Source organism: Protopterus annectens, chromosome 13.part0 (assembly GCF_019279795.1).
Source record: "Protopterus annectens isolate FY-2018-M chromosome 13.part0, PAN1.0, whole genome shotgun sequence".
NCBI classification, from domain to species: Eukaryota; Metazoa; Chordata; order Ceratodontiformes; family Protopteridae; genus Protopterus; species Protopterus annectens.
Genome location: NC_056747.1, coordinates 547,975,757 through 547,992,186, shown reverse-complemented (window position 1 = coordinate 547,992,186; position 16,430 = coordinate 547,975,757). Strand labels below are relative to the sequence as shown.

Here is a 16,430-nt window from a genome sequence, read left to right as displayed (position 1 = left end):
TTAAAGAACGGCCTCTCATATTCTTCCATAAAGATACATGCATCTGCTATTTCAGTTAGATACAACACTGATCCTCCTGTTTTTTCTCACCCCTTACTAAGGCAATTCCTCAGGGGAATCAAGAACATTAAGCCACCAAGAAAGGCCCCAGTGCCAGCCTGGGACCTCAATTTTGTCTTAGAAAAACTGACTCTACCTCCATTTGAGCCAGCAGCTTCAGTTGACTTGCAATTTCTCTCATGGAAGACAGCTTTCCTGTTGGCAATTACCTCAGCAAGAAGGGTTTCGGAGCTACAGGCCCTAATGGCAATACCACCATTCATTATTTTTCATAGAGACAGGGTTTCATTAAGGACCAACCCTACCTTTATGCCAAAGGTGGTATCTAGGGTTTCTTTAAATCAAGCCATTCATCTGCCTGCTTTCTTCCCCAATCCTGAGAATAAGGGGGAAAGACTGTTGCATACCTTGGACATTCACAGACAACTTTGATACTACCTGGACAGAACCAAGGCCAGTAGGAAGTCTGAACAACTTTTTGTAGCTTACGCCCCTGCAGTCCAAGGAAAAGCAATTTCAAAACAGACTATTTCTAAATGGATTGGACATTGCATCAGATTCTGTTATTCCTTTCATGGAAAGACTGTTCCAGCTAATGTCAGACCACATTCCACCAGAGCTACAGCCACCTCTACAGCATTCTTAAGAGGGGTGCCTACTAAGAACATTTTAGAAGCTGCTACATGGAGCTCCGTGCATACATTCTCCAAACACTACAATCTCCCTCTATACTCCAGATCCAGAGCAGGCTTTGCTTCGGCAGTCCTGCAGGGTTTGATTGCCACACCATCTTTTTCCTAGAGCATTCCTCCTCCCCAGCTAAGCTATGGTATTCTACCCACATGTTATGACTGCAGTTGCATTCTTGAAGGACATAGTACAGTTTTGTACCTACCATAAATGTAGATGTCCGATAGACATGCAACTGCAGTCGGATTTTCCCTCCCTCCATACCCCTCTATGCCTTGGGTCCCTCCTACCCCTGTTATTCTTAGCTGGGGATATCTGTTATGGTGTATTTGTTTTATTGCTCATTATTTGTTTGGAATCCTGTTTTTGTCTTCCAATTTGATTACAGCCTTCCTTGGAGGGCACCTGGCATCTGGGGCAAGAAACACTGAAGAAAATGGCGTTGGCTGATGCTTATGTACTCCAGCCACTCTGACGTCGGAGAGAAATGCGACATCAGCCGACGTCGGACCCAGACTTTGGAATCCGGCCGACCGAGGGCTGCCTGAGGCAGGACAACCCACATGTTATGACTGCAGTTGCATGTCTATCGGACATCTACATTTATGGTAGGTACAAAATTGTACTTTTTCTTGCTGTTGGCAAGCTGTGATCTCTGTCAGGCAAACAGTTTGTATCTCATGTTATGCTTTTCTGGCTGATAAATGCTAAATCAGTTTTGTTTCTCAGTTGATGGATGTGTTGTTTATTGAATGTTTGAGCCAAGGGCTGCTTGTTAGATAGGAATGCAGTATAGTTACTTGATTAAACAGTGAAGAAAAGTGTGATTAATTCATTGCCATTCACACCTGTATTTCACAACACTGTATGTGGTCATTTGAAAGAAGTATAGGCAGACAGCAATTTTCATTTTTTTATTTTTACAAGAAGTACATGTTTCTTCATTCCAGAGTGAAAACTTTGATCTGGAAATTGACCAGAACAAATGTTGATTTCCATGTAATATATGCCTTCACAGTTTTATACTTTGCTTGCCGGGAGGAGTTCCTTTCATCACCAGATGAGAGCAGTGTTGTACTTTTCCTTTTTCAGTTGCACTTGAATTATACTGAAGTGTGAATAGCAGTGCATTTTGCTTCTTGGTAAAGATAATTCTTTCCTTTCATTATCAGAATATTTTAAGTATGGCAATTATGCATTAAGTAGCTTACTGCTCTATTGTCCATGATCAAGTGAACCATCTTTCTTGTAAGAGGGTGTTACTTAGCAGTACATTGTGAAGTTTTTTCTGCAGTGCATGGGTGTGAAAGGAACCTTCTTAAAATGTTTGCTAGATTTACTGTATTTAAAGATGGTCTTCATTAGATCACTGTTGCAGTGTTAACATCTAGGACTTTCCTTGTAAAAGTCCCATCTGTCAGGTCAGCTTTCTGTTCTCCATGAGGTGTACATTCACCCTAAGCATGCGCCAACATAAGAGGTGTGTAGGTCCTTGGCATTTTCAGAACTTTCATGCTGTGTTCATCTATGCAAGCCTTCTTTAGCATTGAGAACAGTTTCCCCATTCCATCAGTTGCAGTCTCTGAAGCTTACATAGGTAAATACTCCACTGAAGATTCTTTCTTCCTGTTGTATACATTTTGTAGTTTACTTGCTAATATCTGTGATTTACAGGAAAAAAAAGTGCAGCTGTGGTACACGGATACCTTAGCAAGACTAGCAGCATACTAGCTGTTTATTTTGTCTGGTGGTGGAATACAGTGTTAAATCCTATCAGGTTTGTAAAGCTTTTGATTCCAAAACTCTTAGAAGTCACTTTCGGACCTTTGACTGATATTTGGGAAATAAGAGGTTATCCTAACTGGAGCATGTGGCTGTTTCACCTTCTTCAGCATTGATGTTTGATACTTCAGCTAAAAAAGGACGGGATACAGCACAAGAATAAGTGGATAATGCCATTCAGACCTCCACTTCCTTTCACAGGCCCCAGACCATCTGTCAGCATCTCCCTGGCCTTCTAACATGCTCTTATTGATGCACTTATGACCAGAGATAAAGATGCATCCATTACTTCTGACCATTCTTTAGACTGTTCTCTGTCAATCTTCCAAAGATAAGCTCCCTTAAAAACCTAGTGTTATAGCAACAGTAGGTAAAGGGGTGTTCACCAAGTTTTCGATAGAGAAGAGATTGAAAATCTTGGGGTAGAGGTTCGTCCCTCAGCATATAAATGTAAGCTGGACATCCTACATGAAAGGCAGTAAAAGGACACATTTCCTATTCTTTTACTCTTAGGCAAATTTCTTCTGAAAAAAAAATCTCTTCCTTAAATTACTAAAAATGACTGGCTTACATTAGTTCAAATGCTGTTAAAGGCTATTCAGTCCATGCAAACAGGGCAAAGCTACTTTTTTTCTTGTTCTTACTAAAAGAAAAGTTGAGTCTTCCTCAGATCCCAGGTATATAATTACTCTTTTTTATGAGTTGTCTATTTAGGAAACTTCTTTTGGTGGGACTGTTATCTAAAATCAAATATTTTTTTTAAGTGGGCAGGAGGGGAAATATCTGACTCTCAGCAGATACTGACCTTGTTACAGATGTTCCTAAAATGTGTAGGTAATCTCCCTGAGCTTTAAGCCCTTAGAGAATGTCATTTGATCAGCTTCTGTAACCCCAGATTCCCAACTCCCCAGCCAGAAGTGTAGCTAGCTAGTGATTTTTACATCCCATGCCATCCACCGAGCTGGCATTCCCCCACGACTTTGTGTTGAAGACCCCCTCCCACAAAAGTTCGCCTACTTTGACTTGAACATTAAAAAAATCTCTTTTCTCCTTTTAAACTATAGCAAACTGAATCATTTGTAGCAACCAGCTGCTACAGTTTATGCCTACACGTAATGCTACAGCACTTTCAGCTCTGACCAGAAATGCAATACTGGCATTCATTTCTGATGCTACTAGTGCACTGAAGACTGAGATTTGAATATTGCATCCACTAGCACTTAGCTCCTGGGGTGACTTTTCCCTTTGTACCTCTCCTCACAGTAGTTGTGCCTCTGCCTCCAACTCCTAAAAGGCCAGGCAGATTTTACAGGATACAGTATTCACACAAATATGTGAAGTTGGAGAAGGGAGATGAGTTAGTCGCTGCTCTTATTTTATTTATTTATTTTTTAATAATAAAGAAAACATAGACCTTGGCATGTTTGGTAAAAACTTTTTTCATCTGCATTTGTCATTAGCACTCTTAATTATCAGACATACACAATTAAATTTCTTTTAGCTATGTTAGGTAATATGGGCCAGAAGATTTCAGAAATTTGTAATCTGGACACGAGATCAGAACTTCAAGAAATGCATAATTTGGCTGGTCAAGTTACTAACCATTCCATAACATCTGGATATGATGCCATTGATGCAGCATGTAGAGTGGCTGCCACTGATTTGGTCAGTCTTAGGCATGCATGGCTAAGGCTCCAACATTTACCTAGAGGATATTAAGGCTTCGTTATAAACATTTGCTGTGTGTGGCTCCCACAGCTGAAGGCATTAAAAAGATGGAAGAGAAAGGTAAGGTAATGCAAGGGTAAAGTAACTGTCACGTACCTGTATGGCATTAATTACCCTACAAAACAGATCCTTTCTTTAGGAAGCTACTCAAATCTATACAGCAAAAGTTAGATAAGGGCCAATTTAAGAAAAAATAGCAAGGAGACTGTAAGAACAAGCGGAGTGGGTTCCCAGGCTCCAACAGTAATAGAGATCAGTTCTTGTTGTACCTGTCCAGCCTCACTTCCCCTTTCTCACCCTTGCCAATTGTCCCTTCCCCAGAATTGGTGGCAGACTTTGTTTTCCTCCCATTTTGGTAAACAGTCACCTTAGATTTCTAGGTATTAATCATTGAAGAAGCAGTTATAAGGTTCTATGGGATTCCAAACCAACCCTCTCAGGCATTCTGCAGGTTCCCAAAGATCAGGAATACCTTATGCCCTTTCATTTTAAATCATCTTCTTTTAGGGGTAATATAAGTGCTCTTGCACCTTTAGGGGAAAAAAGATTTTATTCAAGACTATTTCAAGTTGGCAGGAAAGAAGCAGAATGAAGGCCAAAAGGAAATCTCATTCCTTCTTTCAGAGTGGACTTTCTAAGGTTGCCTAATAGATTCCATTTTAAAAACAGCCTTTCTTTCACAGGATAAAATAATAGCATATAAAAGCTACTTTTGTAATCTAGCAAAACATAAGTCTGCTTTAGATGCAAAATTTATAAAAGCCCTGACGTTTATGGCTTCAGCTGTTCTAATGATTGCTTTTACCATTGTAACAGATGCCTTGGACTTTGTATGGGGAGCTCGCTGCCTAGAAATTATGGTTCATGGTGTATGGAACCCTTTTCACAATAAAAGTACCATCATCAAGGAAATGGTTGCTGTAATTGGTGGTCACTGGGTATTGTTCAATTAGTGAGAGACAACCACATTTATGCGATACATAATTATACCCCTGCGTGTTGTAAAGAGTGGAGGGAATTCCCTGATTGTCTGGCCAAATTTCCCCTAGTAGTATAAATACCACCTCAGGTTTCCCATGCAAAGAGACCACTAACCTACTGGGACTAATTTGGTCAATAAAGGAGAAATAAGTAAAATAAAGCTACCATAAATAGTTAAAGCCAACTTTACCAGAGCAGGACCTACTTCACGTGGTTTTACTCAGAGGGCTAGATGCTGAAACTATTCCCAAAGCAACCATTTGGTCCTCAGTCCTCACTGTCACTAAACATTGCAAACAGAAGGTTCAGTTTAGAGCAAGAACCGAATTTGCTTAGGCTGTCCTTCATGACATCCTAAATTTGGAGGGGGTACCCCTCTTTCTCCACTCAGTTAGATTGAGCTCTTCAGATGTCCAAATTTGAAGAGTACTTGCGACAGCAATCTAATATTGTACAGTTATGTAGGTAACTTATCATAATGGTAGATATCCAACTAGATCACTGTTGGAGTACTTGCACCCCTCCCTACATCCCCTCTAGGGGTGTATATTTGAAGTTTTTCCTTGTGACAGGAATGTAGTATTCACTAACTTCTTTCCTTCCCCTCCCTAAAATGTCCTGTGTTCAAAATGTCTTGTATTTTATAGTTTTTAATCATAAAGTTCCATAGGAATTATTTTGTTCTTATTCTTCATCCAGGCTAGAAAACTCTGAAAATGGTGCAGACAAACATAACCACTTATAGCAGCATGCTGATGTGTGCCTAGGGCACATGCACAAGACATTAGAAGGATCCTTAGCATTAGATGGCTGGCCGGATGCATGGGGAATTTGCAGAACAATGGTGAGATCACCACCTCATCTACCATTGTGGTCAGTTACCTGCCCAGTTGTACGCTCTTTTTATTTTACTGTCTCTTTTTTAAAGTTTTTAAATATTTTTGGATGATTGTAAGATAGCTAGGCACCTCCCACATCAGATCTTCCCCTACCCAAAGATCCCCTTGCCTCCCATCCCTCTGACTTGGGAAGTCCATTTTAATCTCTTGAAAAAAACGTTCCAACTTCCAGCTTCAAACACAAAAATACACCAAACCCAGCTGATGGATAGATATAACCAAAAGACTATTTTGGAGAGTGGTATTCGTTTTTTGGTTATATCTATTCATCAGCTGGGTTTGGTCCATTTTAATCTCTAAATTTTCCTTTGCCACACATGCAGTAACAACACAGTGGGGTGTGCAGATCACAATGCATGTTCCCATTTAATCCACTTATGTGAGCTGAAGCTTGCATTTGTGGGGTACTGCATTTCTGCTACCCAAAGCCCACAAGGTGTTTATGGTGTAGCAGAGAGACAACCAGCTCTGTTTAAGACAGAAGAGAACTGACATCAAGGCTGCTGTTTTTTTTCCTCCCCTTCTTAACTAGTTGCGTTAGTGGTCTGGTGTCATTCCTGAACTCCTTGATCAGATGTCCTGGCTTTGTGTTTTAATATGAATTGCTGGAGTCCATATTGGGACCTTTTTAATGCAGTACAGGTGATACTTAACTTTTTTATCATCGCATGTCACTTCAGTATATTCCTAATAATTTTCCTTTTAAAGGTTGTATGCCCTCTCCAGTAGTTGTGAAATGAAAGCCAGCCTATTTGTTACTGTGGCAAGTACCCCTCCCCTCCCCTCCCCTCCCATTCCATCTTGTGTATTTTGTCTTCTAATAAATGGTGTTGCTCTTTCCCTTCTTTTTTGTATTTTATCTATGCTATTTGCATATTTTAAGTAATCCATTAGTGTAGTTGACCCTTCCCACATCCTCAGGATGATGACCTTTCTCCTCTTATTTGTTTAGCTCTGCTTAGCCTATTTTGCAGTACATAGACAGAAAAAAAATGGAGGTTAGAACAGATTCAAGGTAAGTTATTCTGTACCTTTTTGGAATTTTTCAATGTTTTTGACAGCTAGGGAAGGAGAAAATACACACCTGCAGCAGAAAACATGCACATGAGCAAATGCTGATCACAGTCTTTGTACCCAAGCATCTTGTACCTGTGTACAATTGCAATATATTTTGTAGTCACCTATGTAACCATGTATCTCAAGACAGCACAGCTTTCCTTCTTTGAAGTAAGGCATATACTTTAACCTCACCATATCAGTCTTTTTTGCAGACCTGGGGTTCAAGTCCCACAAATGCAAACTGGTCACAAAAAGAGAAATAAAAATGTTGTAGTCTGTATGCACATTGAATTTTAAGCTGTGCATTTATCTGTTTACTTGCAAGAAATATAGAAAGAATCCATTACTTAACTACTGTTTGTTTGTCCTTTGCACCTGAGTCATACTGTTCACTTGTGTCTCTTCTTTACCAGGGTGTTACTGTCTTGTTTAGTCAGCTGACACAGAGTTGTTTCCACTCCGTAGAAGTCTCTTTGCCAATAATAAGTGTGTGTTTATACATGCAGTTTGCTTACAGAGTCACCTAATGAGTTGTACATTTTTAAGACATGCCTCTCAGTGGTTACCTTTGTCTTAAAATAGCATTTCCATGACTTAAAAGTAAGGCTTGAGATAGTCCAAGTTAGTGCCACTTTTGTAATTTGCAGTCTTTATTTAGATTGCTTTAACAATCTACCCCAGTTTATTCAGTTTCTGATCATTTTTTTATCTATAATCAATGTGAGGATTGTTCCCTCTATGATGATGTGAGGTGTTGCCAGCTATGTCGGGAGAAGTAGAACAGTGGATGTGTAACATATGCCAGCGTAGCTAGCTGGAGTTTTGTAAAGAATTATATGTCATTTGTATATCAAACTGATTTGTACAGATGCTTGTGTTGAAAATGTATTTGTAAAATTGTTTGTTAAAAGATTGTACTAACAGCGGGTCCTGCTCGACAGAAAAGTAGTACACTTGTTTGTCAGACTGTATTGTAACTGATGAGATGAATGTATTGTAACAGACGAGGTTAATCTCAGTCTAGCTAATTTTGAAAAATAGTCTGAAATGAAATTACCTGATTTAGGCCATAATGATTGTATCTTACAGCTCTGATTGCAGCCAGAGACAAAATTTCTGAAAAACCAGGACTAGGAATCCTACTGTATTGTCCTTAGGGGTGAACTAATTGCTACCCTGGGAAGGTGGAAGTTTGTTTTTGAAATGGTTTTATAGCTTCCAGATGCTATAACACATCTTAGCAAAGCTCTGTGTGTGTGTATTATGACACGTGCTAGATTCCGGTTCAGTTTCTAGTAAAGGGAGTAGTATGGGAACCAGAGTCAGATGACCAGATGTATGTGATGTCATTCTGTAGTCTAGCACTGAAATGACGTTTTAATACTAAATGAGTCTGAAGAGTAGTCCATTTGTGAAACCTGACAAGGAAGACCACACACCCTCATCATCTTGTCTTGCTCTAGTAAGTGAAGTAGGGGACAGTAATTATTTATATCAGTCAGGAAAATATAGTGAGATTAGTTAAGTATTGTTTTTCTGTATCTGTGTGAACTTTTCCATCTGTGTTATTTTTAATATTTCCTATTATTTGAAAGTCTCGTGTTTATTGTAAGTTAATATTCAGTATTTTCATGTTCTTTTATTATTTATTATTAAATATACTAAACTTTACAAATGTGGCTGGTCTTTTAGGGAATATTTTAACCTTTGAGAATACTTGTATTTATTTGGTGAGACTGTGGCCAATCCTGAAAGTCTTGGTGCATTGGTCAAACACTGCCATTTGTATTAATATTAATTTTACTCTGTATAATTGTGTACCCTTGCAAGAGCCTTAAAGTAACTAGTTTGGAGTGTTCTGGTGGCAGTATCTACGTTATTGTCTGGGTGGAGGGGGCATAGCTGGTAAATCTGTGCCAGCCTTTCCCAGGTGTGTGTGTGTGTGTGTGTGTGTGTGTGTGTGTGTGTGTGTGTGTGTGTGTGTGTGTGTGTGTGTGTGTGTGTGAGAAAATCAAATCTCAAAGAATGTATATGTTGGCTACCTGGAGCAGGGATACAGAAGACTGGTTTCACAGAGAGGGTGGTGGAGGGCCTGGCTTGGAACACTTAGCAGAGGACTCAACTCTACAGCTGTATCAGTGGACAGTTGTATTTGGGGCCTGGAAAGAGAGTGGGAAACCCAGCCCCAGGACTAAGTGTGTTCCCTGTGTGCTCTTAAGGGAAGTTTTGCTTGGTGCAGAGAGATGCATCTGGAAATACTGTGTGCATCTATCTTTGCTCCAAATAAATGTCGCTCACTGGCATCAGTGATGAGGATTGAGGCTCCTTGATTACTGGCCCAGAGGAGGGATGCCACACCCTCTTTGTGAATAAAAAAAAAGTTTGAGAGAGAATTAGAAATCAATTTGGTTGAAATGGCTAAATATAGATATGAGAGAATGTAGTGTTTCTGTGAGACAGGAGCTTTATGATGTCTGTCCTTACACACACAGAGCTATTTTAGTTTAACTTTTACTTGTTTTTGTTGGAAGTAATCTAAGTTTTGACTCCGTTTTTTTCTGGTTCTGCTTTTCCAGATCATATGTTTGCATCTTTTGGATAGTACTGTCTCCTTCATCACAGAGGGTGTAAGACAGCACCAGCAGGTACGTTACTCAAGATTTGCCCTTTCTGCAGACTACTATGGCTCCCTTACTTTGTGGTAGCAGAGTTATTTGCACTGTGAACATGAAAAGCTAGGACTCTCTTCTTCTCGTTTCCCCATCAAACTGCTTGTAAGAAAGAGGGTTTATTATAGCCTTTGTCCTCTTTTAATATTTGTCTTTCATGGGAGTAGCAGTATTTATCAAAATATTTTACTTTAGTTGTAGTATGTACTTGTGACCCGTACTAGCCATCTGCATACTTTCTTCTTGATTTTCTAAGTTATTTTCAGTATATGGTTTACATTTAAATCACATAGTAAAGATAACTCATTGATTGCATTAACAAATCGTTTGGTTCACTGATTGCATTACAGATAAATCAATTAGCTTATTTGTTTCTTATGTTATGCGCTAGATTTAGATTTTGAACTCATGAAGAACATGTTGGTATATATATTAAATGTATAACACTTTTAGAATGATTCATGTTTAGCAATAATGGCTAAAAAACAGGAGCATCTGGCTGTCTCATTGAATAGGCCTTAAGTTTCCTTTTGGACATCTCACCACAACCATGGGGGAGCCCTCTTGTACAGTGAGCCTTCTGCATTAAAATTATGGCTACATGGTCTTATGACTCCAATGCAGTTTACATCAGTGGACGGCTGCCTGAGAGAGACTGCCATTCCTTCTTCACTTTGACATTGTTTGTCCTAACTGGGGTTAAAACAATCTCCCGGTATCCATTTTTTGAGTATGCTGTTGAAAGTAACACTGCTTGTAGTCTATATGCTTTATCTTTTTTCTGAATGGAAAAATAATTTTCCATATTTGTAGCAGAGTTTCAAGTTTGGTTAGAAGATTGCTAAGTGGAGCAGGTGCCCTTTATACCCACTCTGCTCATGTCGCAAGTACTACTCCATTCGTTTGCTGTGTGCAAAAACACTTGCTCTTTATATTTAACAGGAGAGACTACAACTCACCTGGTCAGCACATGACCTTATAGATATTTCTTTTTTCAGCATTTACAACTTTCTTTTGGCACCCCACAACATAGTATTATCTTTCCTCAGCCCAACAGTATTGTATTTCAACTGTGTCACACCCTCAGTTGTTCAAATGCCTATAATGGCAAATTTATTGCAGTTATATGCCTACTACAAACCAAACACATATTTACATGAATCCTACTCCTCAACAAAACTGCACCATTCTGTCAGAATATAGAACCTCCACTATAACTCCCCTTCCTTGCACATCCAAGTCACTGTACAGCCTCTTTCCTGTTAGTGTGTTCCTCCTACCCCTACGAGGCAATGTAAAAGCCAATTCAGGCCCACACATCCATTTCAACTCCAGCCATCGAACCACACTTGCCCCTTTAAAGATTTGCTTGCTAAATGTGTGGAACATCAATAAGAAACTAAAGCAGCTAGATAATTTCTGGGATATTCTGTATCCTGGTATCCCAGTATAGTTGCAGTAACAAGATAGTATGTAAAAGACTGCACCCCTAAGTTAAATCAGGTCTTCCAGAGATATAACTACAATAACATTGGACTACAAGACAGAGCAGGAAAGGGGTGCAGTGGTCTTGTAAAATCAACTCTTGATTTATCAGTCTTTTACCTTCCTTGACCTTGACCCAAACTGGTTTCATAATATCCTTTCCCATAGGAAGCTGGTGGTACTTCTGACTGTGCGGCACAGAATGATGAAGTTTTGGCTATGAACCAGATGAGCATGTTCGAGTGGTGGTCCAGGTGCTGGAGGAGCTGGCTGGGGACCAGGGAGAAGTGATGAGATGTCATCTTCTCACTTGTACTGGGGTGGGGATTGGAAAGGCTTGTCCAGGTAAGTAGCTTCATCTGAGATCCTAGATGGAAAGAGGCCAGAAAAGTCTACAAGAGAGCTGGGAGTGGAGCTTTTCAGGTGGCATCACTATTGCATGGTTGCTAGCCATTCTTTGATCATGATGTCACACATAAATGGGAGCAAATGGGTATATGATGCCTGCACTAGTAGTTCAGATGATTCACAGGCTCGGAAGAGAAATGTGTGAAAAAATGCCATGGGGGTCATTCTTTTCTGTACCAGAACTTACCACAGATTTTGGTTAAAGATTCTTCCCTTCTAGTTGGAAAGTTGACATAGATCCCCAAATGATGCAGGAAATGTGGTTCCCCCTGTAGATGAGGCTCCACATGATGTACTTATAACTGAAAGAGGTACTGCTGTCCCTAAAAGCCCTGAAGAAAAAGTTGCTTTCTGGGCCTTTCATTATGTAGTCAGCCAGCCAGTACATTGTATAGTATGTAAGCACAGAAAGAAACACAAGGTTTTATTAATTTTGTAAGAGAGTTTTGTTTGAGCAATGGGCCATCAGACAGAACATCACACACTTAGAAGTTCCCATTTTCTCTGATAAAGGAATTCAGTCATTCCTAAATCCATGCGCTAGAGCTGCAGCTTCAAAAGTAATTGTTTGTGCAGAATCTTTCAGAAGTGGAAGTGGGACACACTGCAGATTGTCCTTTTTGCCATTCAGGAGAACATGGTCTTTCACCTCACCTCAATAAAACTGCACCATTTTCATTCAGTTCAGTTCAGGTAAAGGTGAGGTAGTGTTGGGCATATTTTTCTCTCTTGTAACACAGAGACTTGTGTGCAATACAGGTAAGAATGAAAAAGGCTCCTCCTTGTCTCAAGTCAGTGGCTGAGAAGGTCATGGCTTCAGGCACTCCAGTCTCCTGTGATGCAGGAAATATTCACATGTCTTGAGTGACAGCCAGCTTCAACTCAGGACCATGTATCTTGTATAGACTCCTCCATCAAGCTAGATTTGCTGGCTGGGGTCTCGGGTTAGAAACCTTCCTCTTAGTAAACCTATGCCTCTACGAGGAAACGTATTTTAAGTTGTGTGGAGCATTACCTTTTACTCTCCCATTATTTCAGTTTTTTGGCAATCCTGATCCCTCTTTCACTGTAGTTTTTCCATGGTCAAGTTATGTGTATCAGTTGTGCTTATGTATCATGGTTTTATAGAGGGTAGAAGGGTGGTTCAGCACTTGGTGATCAACCAGTAATGGAGTGTGCAGCTCTATCTTCCTTTGAAGCCCCCATGAAACTCTTGAACTTCATAGCTGACAGTTCTGTCTCTGTCAACAAGCTAACAGATTGAAATGGCACTGACATCTCTTTCTTGGACAAATGTTTTTAATGATTGTCTCTGTTCAAGAATCTTAGAGCTTCTAACCATTTTGTTTTGAGAATTATATCTTGCCTTTCAGAAAGATAGCATGTCCCCAGGACAAACCCACATTTCCTACTAAAATTGTTTTAAGGGGTGTTTCTTAATGAGTCTATTAGTCTTACAGTTTTCATTGGAGGGACAAAAGCCTGGATGTAAACCTGCAGTGCATATGTTACCTGTATCTGGTACCTGAATTTAAGATGATAGACCTTTTATTTATCTCTTTTGAACATAGGAGGGAAGAGCTTGGGTTGCCAAACTTGCAATTTGTCTGAATTGCCATTTACATTATATTTTGCCGTCGGGCATCCAACTACCACTGGAGAGTGCTGCTGTGGCTTCCTCCAGTGCTTGCTTTTAACTCATTACACCATAGTAACACATGTATGCATGCCATGTTACCAGTTCACATTTACATTAATAATTTCAGAAACTTGCTAAGTACAGGTTGTTGAAGTTTATAATCTTAAAGCTTAACAATATGGATCACAACTGCATTGATGATAGTCATCTTTCTAGTGCAGCTAATAGGTATTGCATGTTTATTTATACTGTGATAGTTTCTATATTATTCTGAATATCACAACATTCATGTGCCACAGAAAGAACTGCTTAACTTTATAGGAACGTCCTAGCTAGATGAATGAAATACTAATGACAGTACATGAATGTAGCATGAGTGGTTACTGAGATGTTATAGTTTGGGTACAAAATATTACAGAAATTAAAGTTTACTTTGCTTATTGTGAGTTATAAAATCTAGCTTAAGACCTATGGACTAATGAATGTGACCACTGTAAACATTTGTTTGTGCTGAACAATTTACCATATGCATTTTATTAACACTAATGGTTTTAGAGAGATGAGTGTTGTTTGAACTATAGGGGATGTACCATGATTTTTATCAGAATGCTCAGGATGCAAACATTGAAAGTTAGGCGCACAAACTTCCAAGAGTCCTGTTGAATAGAATGACTTAATGTTATAAATGCAAACATAGGTATTGTGGCTACTTGGTTAGTGCACACCTTTAGTAAGTGTTATTGTCTTGACTATGATGATTTCTTGTTACATATGGAAGTCAGTACTCTTAAGAGATGGCTGTCTGCAGTTTGTGCTTGTTCAGTCAGTTGGCTCGTGTGACAAAATGCAAAGTGTTTAAAATGTAACCACAACATGCCGTACTGGAAAAGAACAGAAATGTACATACAGTATTGTAACTGTTTAAATGTATATATTTTAACGGGGGAAATGGAATGCAGAAGGTTAACTTACAAAACTTCAGAAAAATAACTGAAATTAAATTACCTTATGGCTGGGCCATAAAAAGATGTTATCTTTCAGTTTCAGTGCAGCAACAGACACTATGTCTGTGCTGAGAAGTTTTCTGTATTGTCTTGGAAGTGTTTTACTGTTTTATGACTTCCAGGATCTGATAAGATATGAGTAAAAGCCCTTGCATATGTATTTTCACAGGTAGATGCTAAATACTTCTAGCTTTCAGCATTGATGGTTTTACCTGGGATAGAGTCAGATGACAAGACATGATGTCGTTCTGCAAGCTGTCCCAGCAGTAATATTTGCTATATTAATTTGAGATCTCTCCGAGAGAGAGAGAGAGAGAGAGAACATTTTGTATTGTCTTTGACCAGACAAGATTCATTCACCACACACTTGCCTTGCTCTGTAAGTAAGTTAACTAGGGACTAGTAATTCCCTTAGATATAGTAAGGAATATAGCAAAGCTTATTTTAGATGCTTTTATTTATTTATTTGAGACTGTCTTGCAATGTTTTAAATATTTCCTGTGATTTTGAATTCTGATGTCACTGTAATTATGTACTGAGTATTTTCTTGTTCTTTTATTATTTAAAATATATTTGAACCTTTCATTGTGGCTGATCTGTCTAGAGCTATTTAAGTTCTGAGAGTACTTGCATATTTATTTGGTGACACTGTGTAGGTCACTCCTAATAGCCTTGCACTTGGTCAGACTACCATTTATATTAATAGTAACATTACACTGCAAGACTGGACACACTTTAAGGGTCTTAAAGTAGCTGATAAGGAGTTCTGGTAACAATGATAACTACCTTATAGTCTGGGTAGAAGGGGGCATAGCTAGTAAACCTGTACCAGCCTTTTCCAGGTATGCGTATGTCAAACAAATCTCCAAAAGTGTGTGTTGGCTACTTGGATAGAAACACAAAGCACTGGTTAGACAGAGTGTTGGAGGACTTGGCTTGGAACCCTGGCTAAGGACTCAACTCTATAGCTGTGCCAGTGGGGGGGGGGTCTTATTGGGGATCTGGAGAATGAGGGAAAACCAACCCCAGACTGACTGACTGTTCTCTGTGTGCTCTTAAAGGAAATTGCAGTTGATGCAAAGAGGTGCATCTGGAAATACTGTGCGTGTAACTTGTCATCCTCCCAATGTACATTCCCCACTGCTGCCAGTGGTGAGGGTTGAGGCTCCTTGATTACTGCTGCCAGTGGTGGGGCAACACATATATTGGTGGCAGTGGTGGGATATCAACATATTGGGATTCAGTGGTGTGGGTATTGAATTCCTGTAGCCTGTAAACAGTGGTTACTAAAGAAGTTGTTTGAATGTTCACTGTGTGGCCAATTGAGAGTACAGAGTTTCATATCACAATAGTTTTATTTATTTTTTGTTAGCTTAGTCAGGGAGAGCAGGCAAGGATGTCAGCAGAGGAGTATGGCGAGTTGACAAGGAGCCAGTTGGATCAGATGTGCCAAGCCAAAGGACTAGGGCATGCCATCCTGACTAAAGCAGAAATTATTGCAGCCTTAGCAGCAGCTGTATCAGAGACCAGCAACCAGGAAGACAACCAGACTGGCCTTGGGGATGTACAGTTCTCAGAAAATGGACAGGTTAACATTTCCACAGTGGACTTAAAAATCTGTCTGAAGTTAGAGACTTGAACTGGAGGCCAAACATTTGGAAAGAGAATCAGCAGAGAGAATGTGGCATTTGGAGGCTGAAGAAAAGGAGAGACAGCTGCAGGAGAAACAAATATAATTAGAAGCAGCAGAGAGACTGAGACATCTGGAAGCTGAGGAAAATGAGAGGTAGAGGCAGCACAAAAAGCAGATGCTGACTCCTACACCAGGGTCATGGAGGTAATGGAGAAATGGAATAATGATACCCCAGAAGCAACAAAGGTCAGTAAGTTTCTACCACAGTTTACAGAGGGGGATAATTTTGATAGTTTTATTCATATATTTGAAAGGGTATGTAAACAGTGTAATGTTGACCAAGGGCTCTGGGTACGGTTCCTGACCCCCTTACTCCATAGTAAAGCTGTAACA

The 16,430-nt window shown here is 39.6% G+C and overlaps 1 protein-coding gene across 2 annotated transcripts in view; it reads left to right on the top strand.

Moving 5' to 3' along the window:
• MYBBP1A (MYB binding protein 1a) overlaps positions 1-16,430 on the top strand; it is a 1,224,315-nt gene that overhangs the window by 984,854 nt on the left and 223,031 nt on the right. For both annotated transcript variants that reach the window (XM_044054196.1, XM_044054197.1), the window contains one exon: positions 9,776-9,844. In XM_044054196.1, coding sequence (XP_043910131.1) covers positions 9,776-9,844 — 69 coding nt within the window. The remainder of the gene's footprint in view (positions 1-9,775; positions 9,845-16,430) is intronic.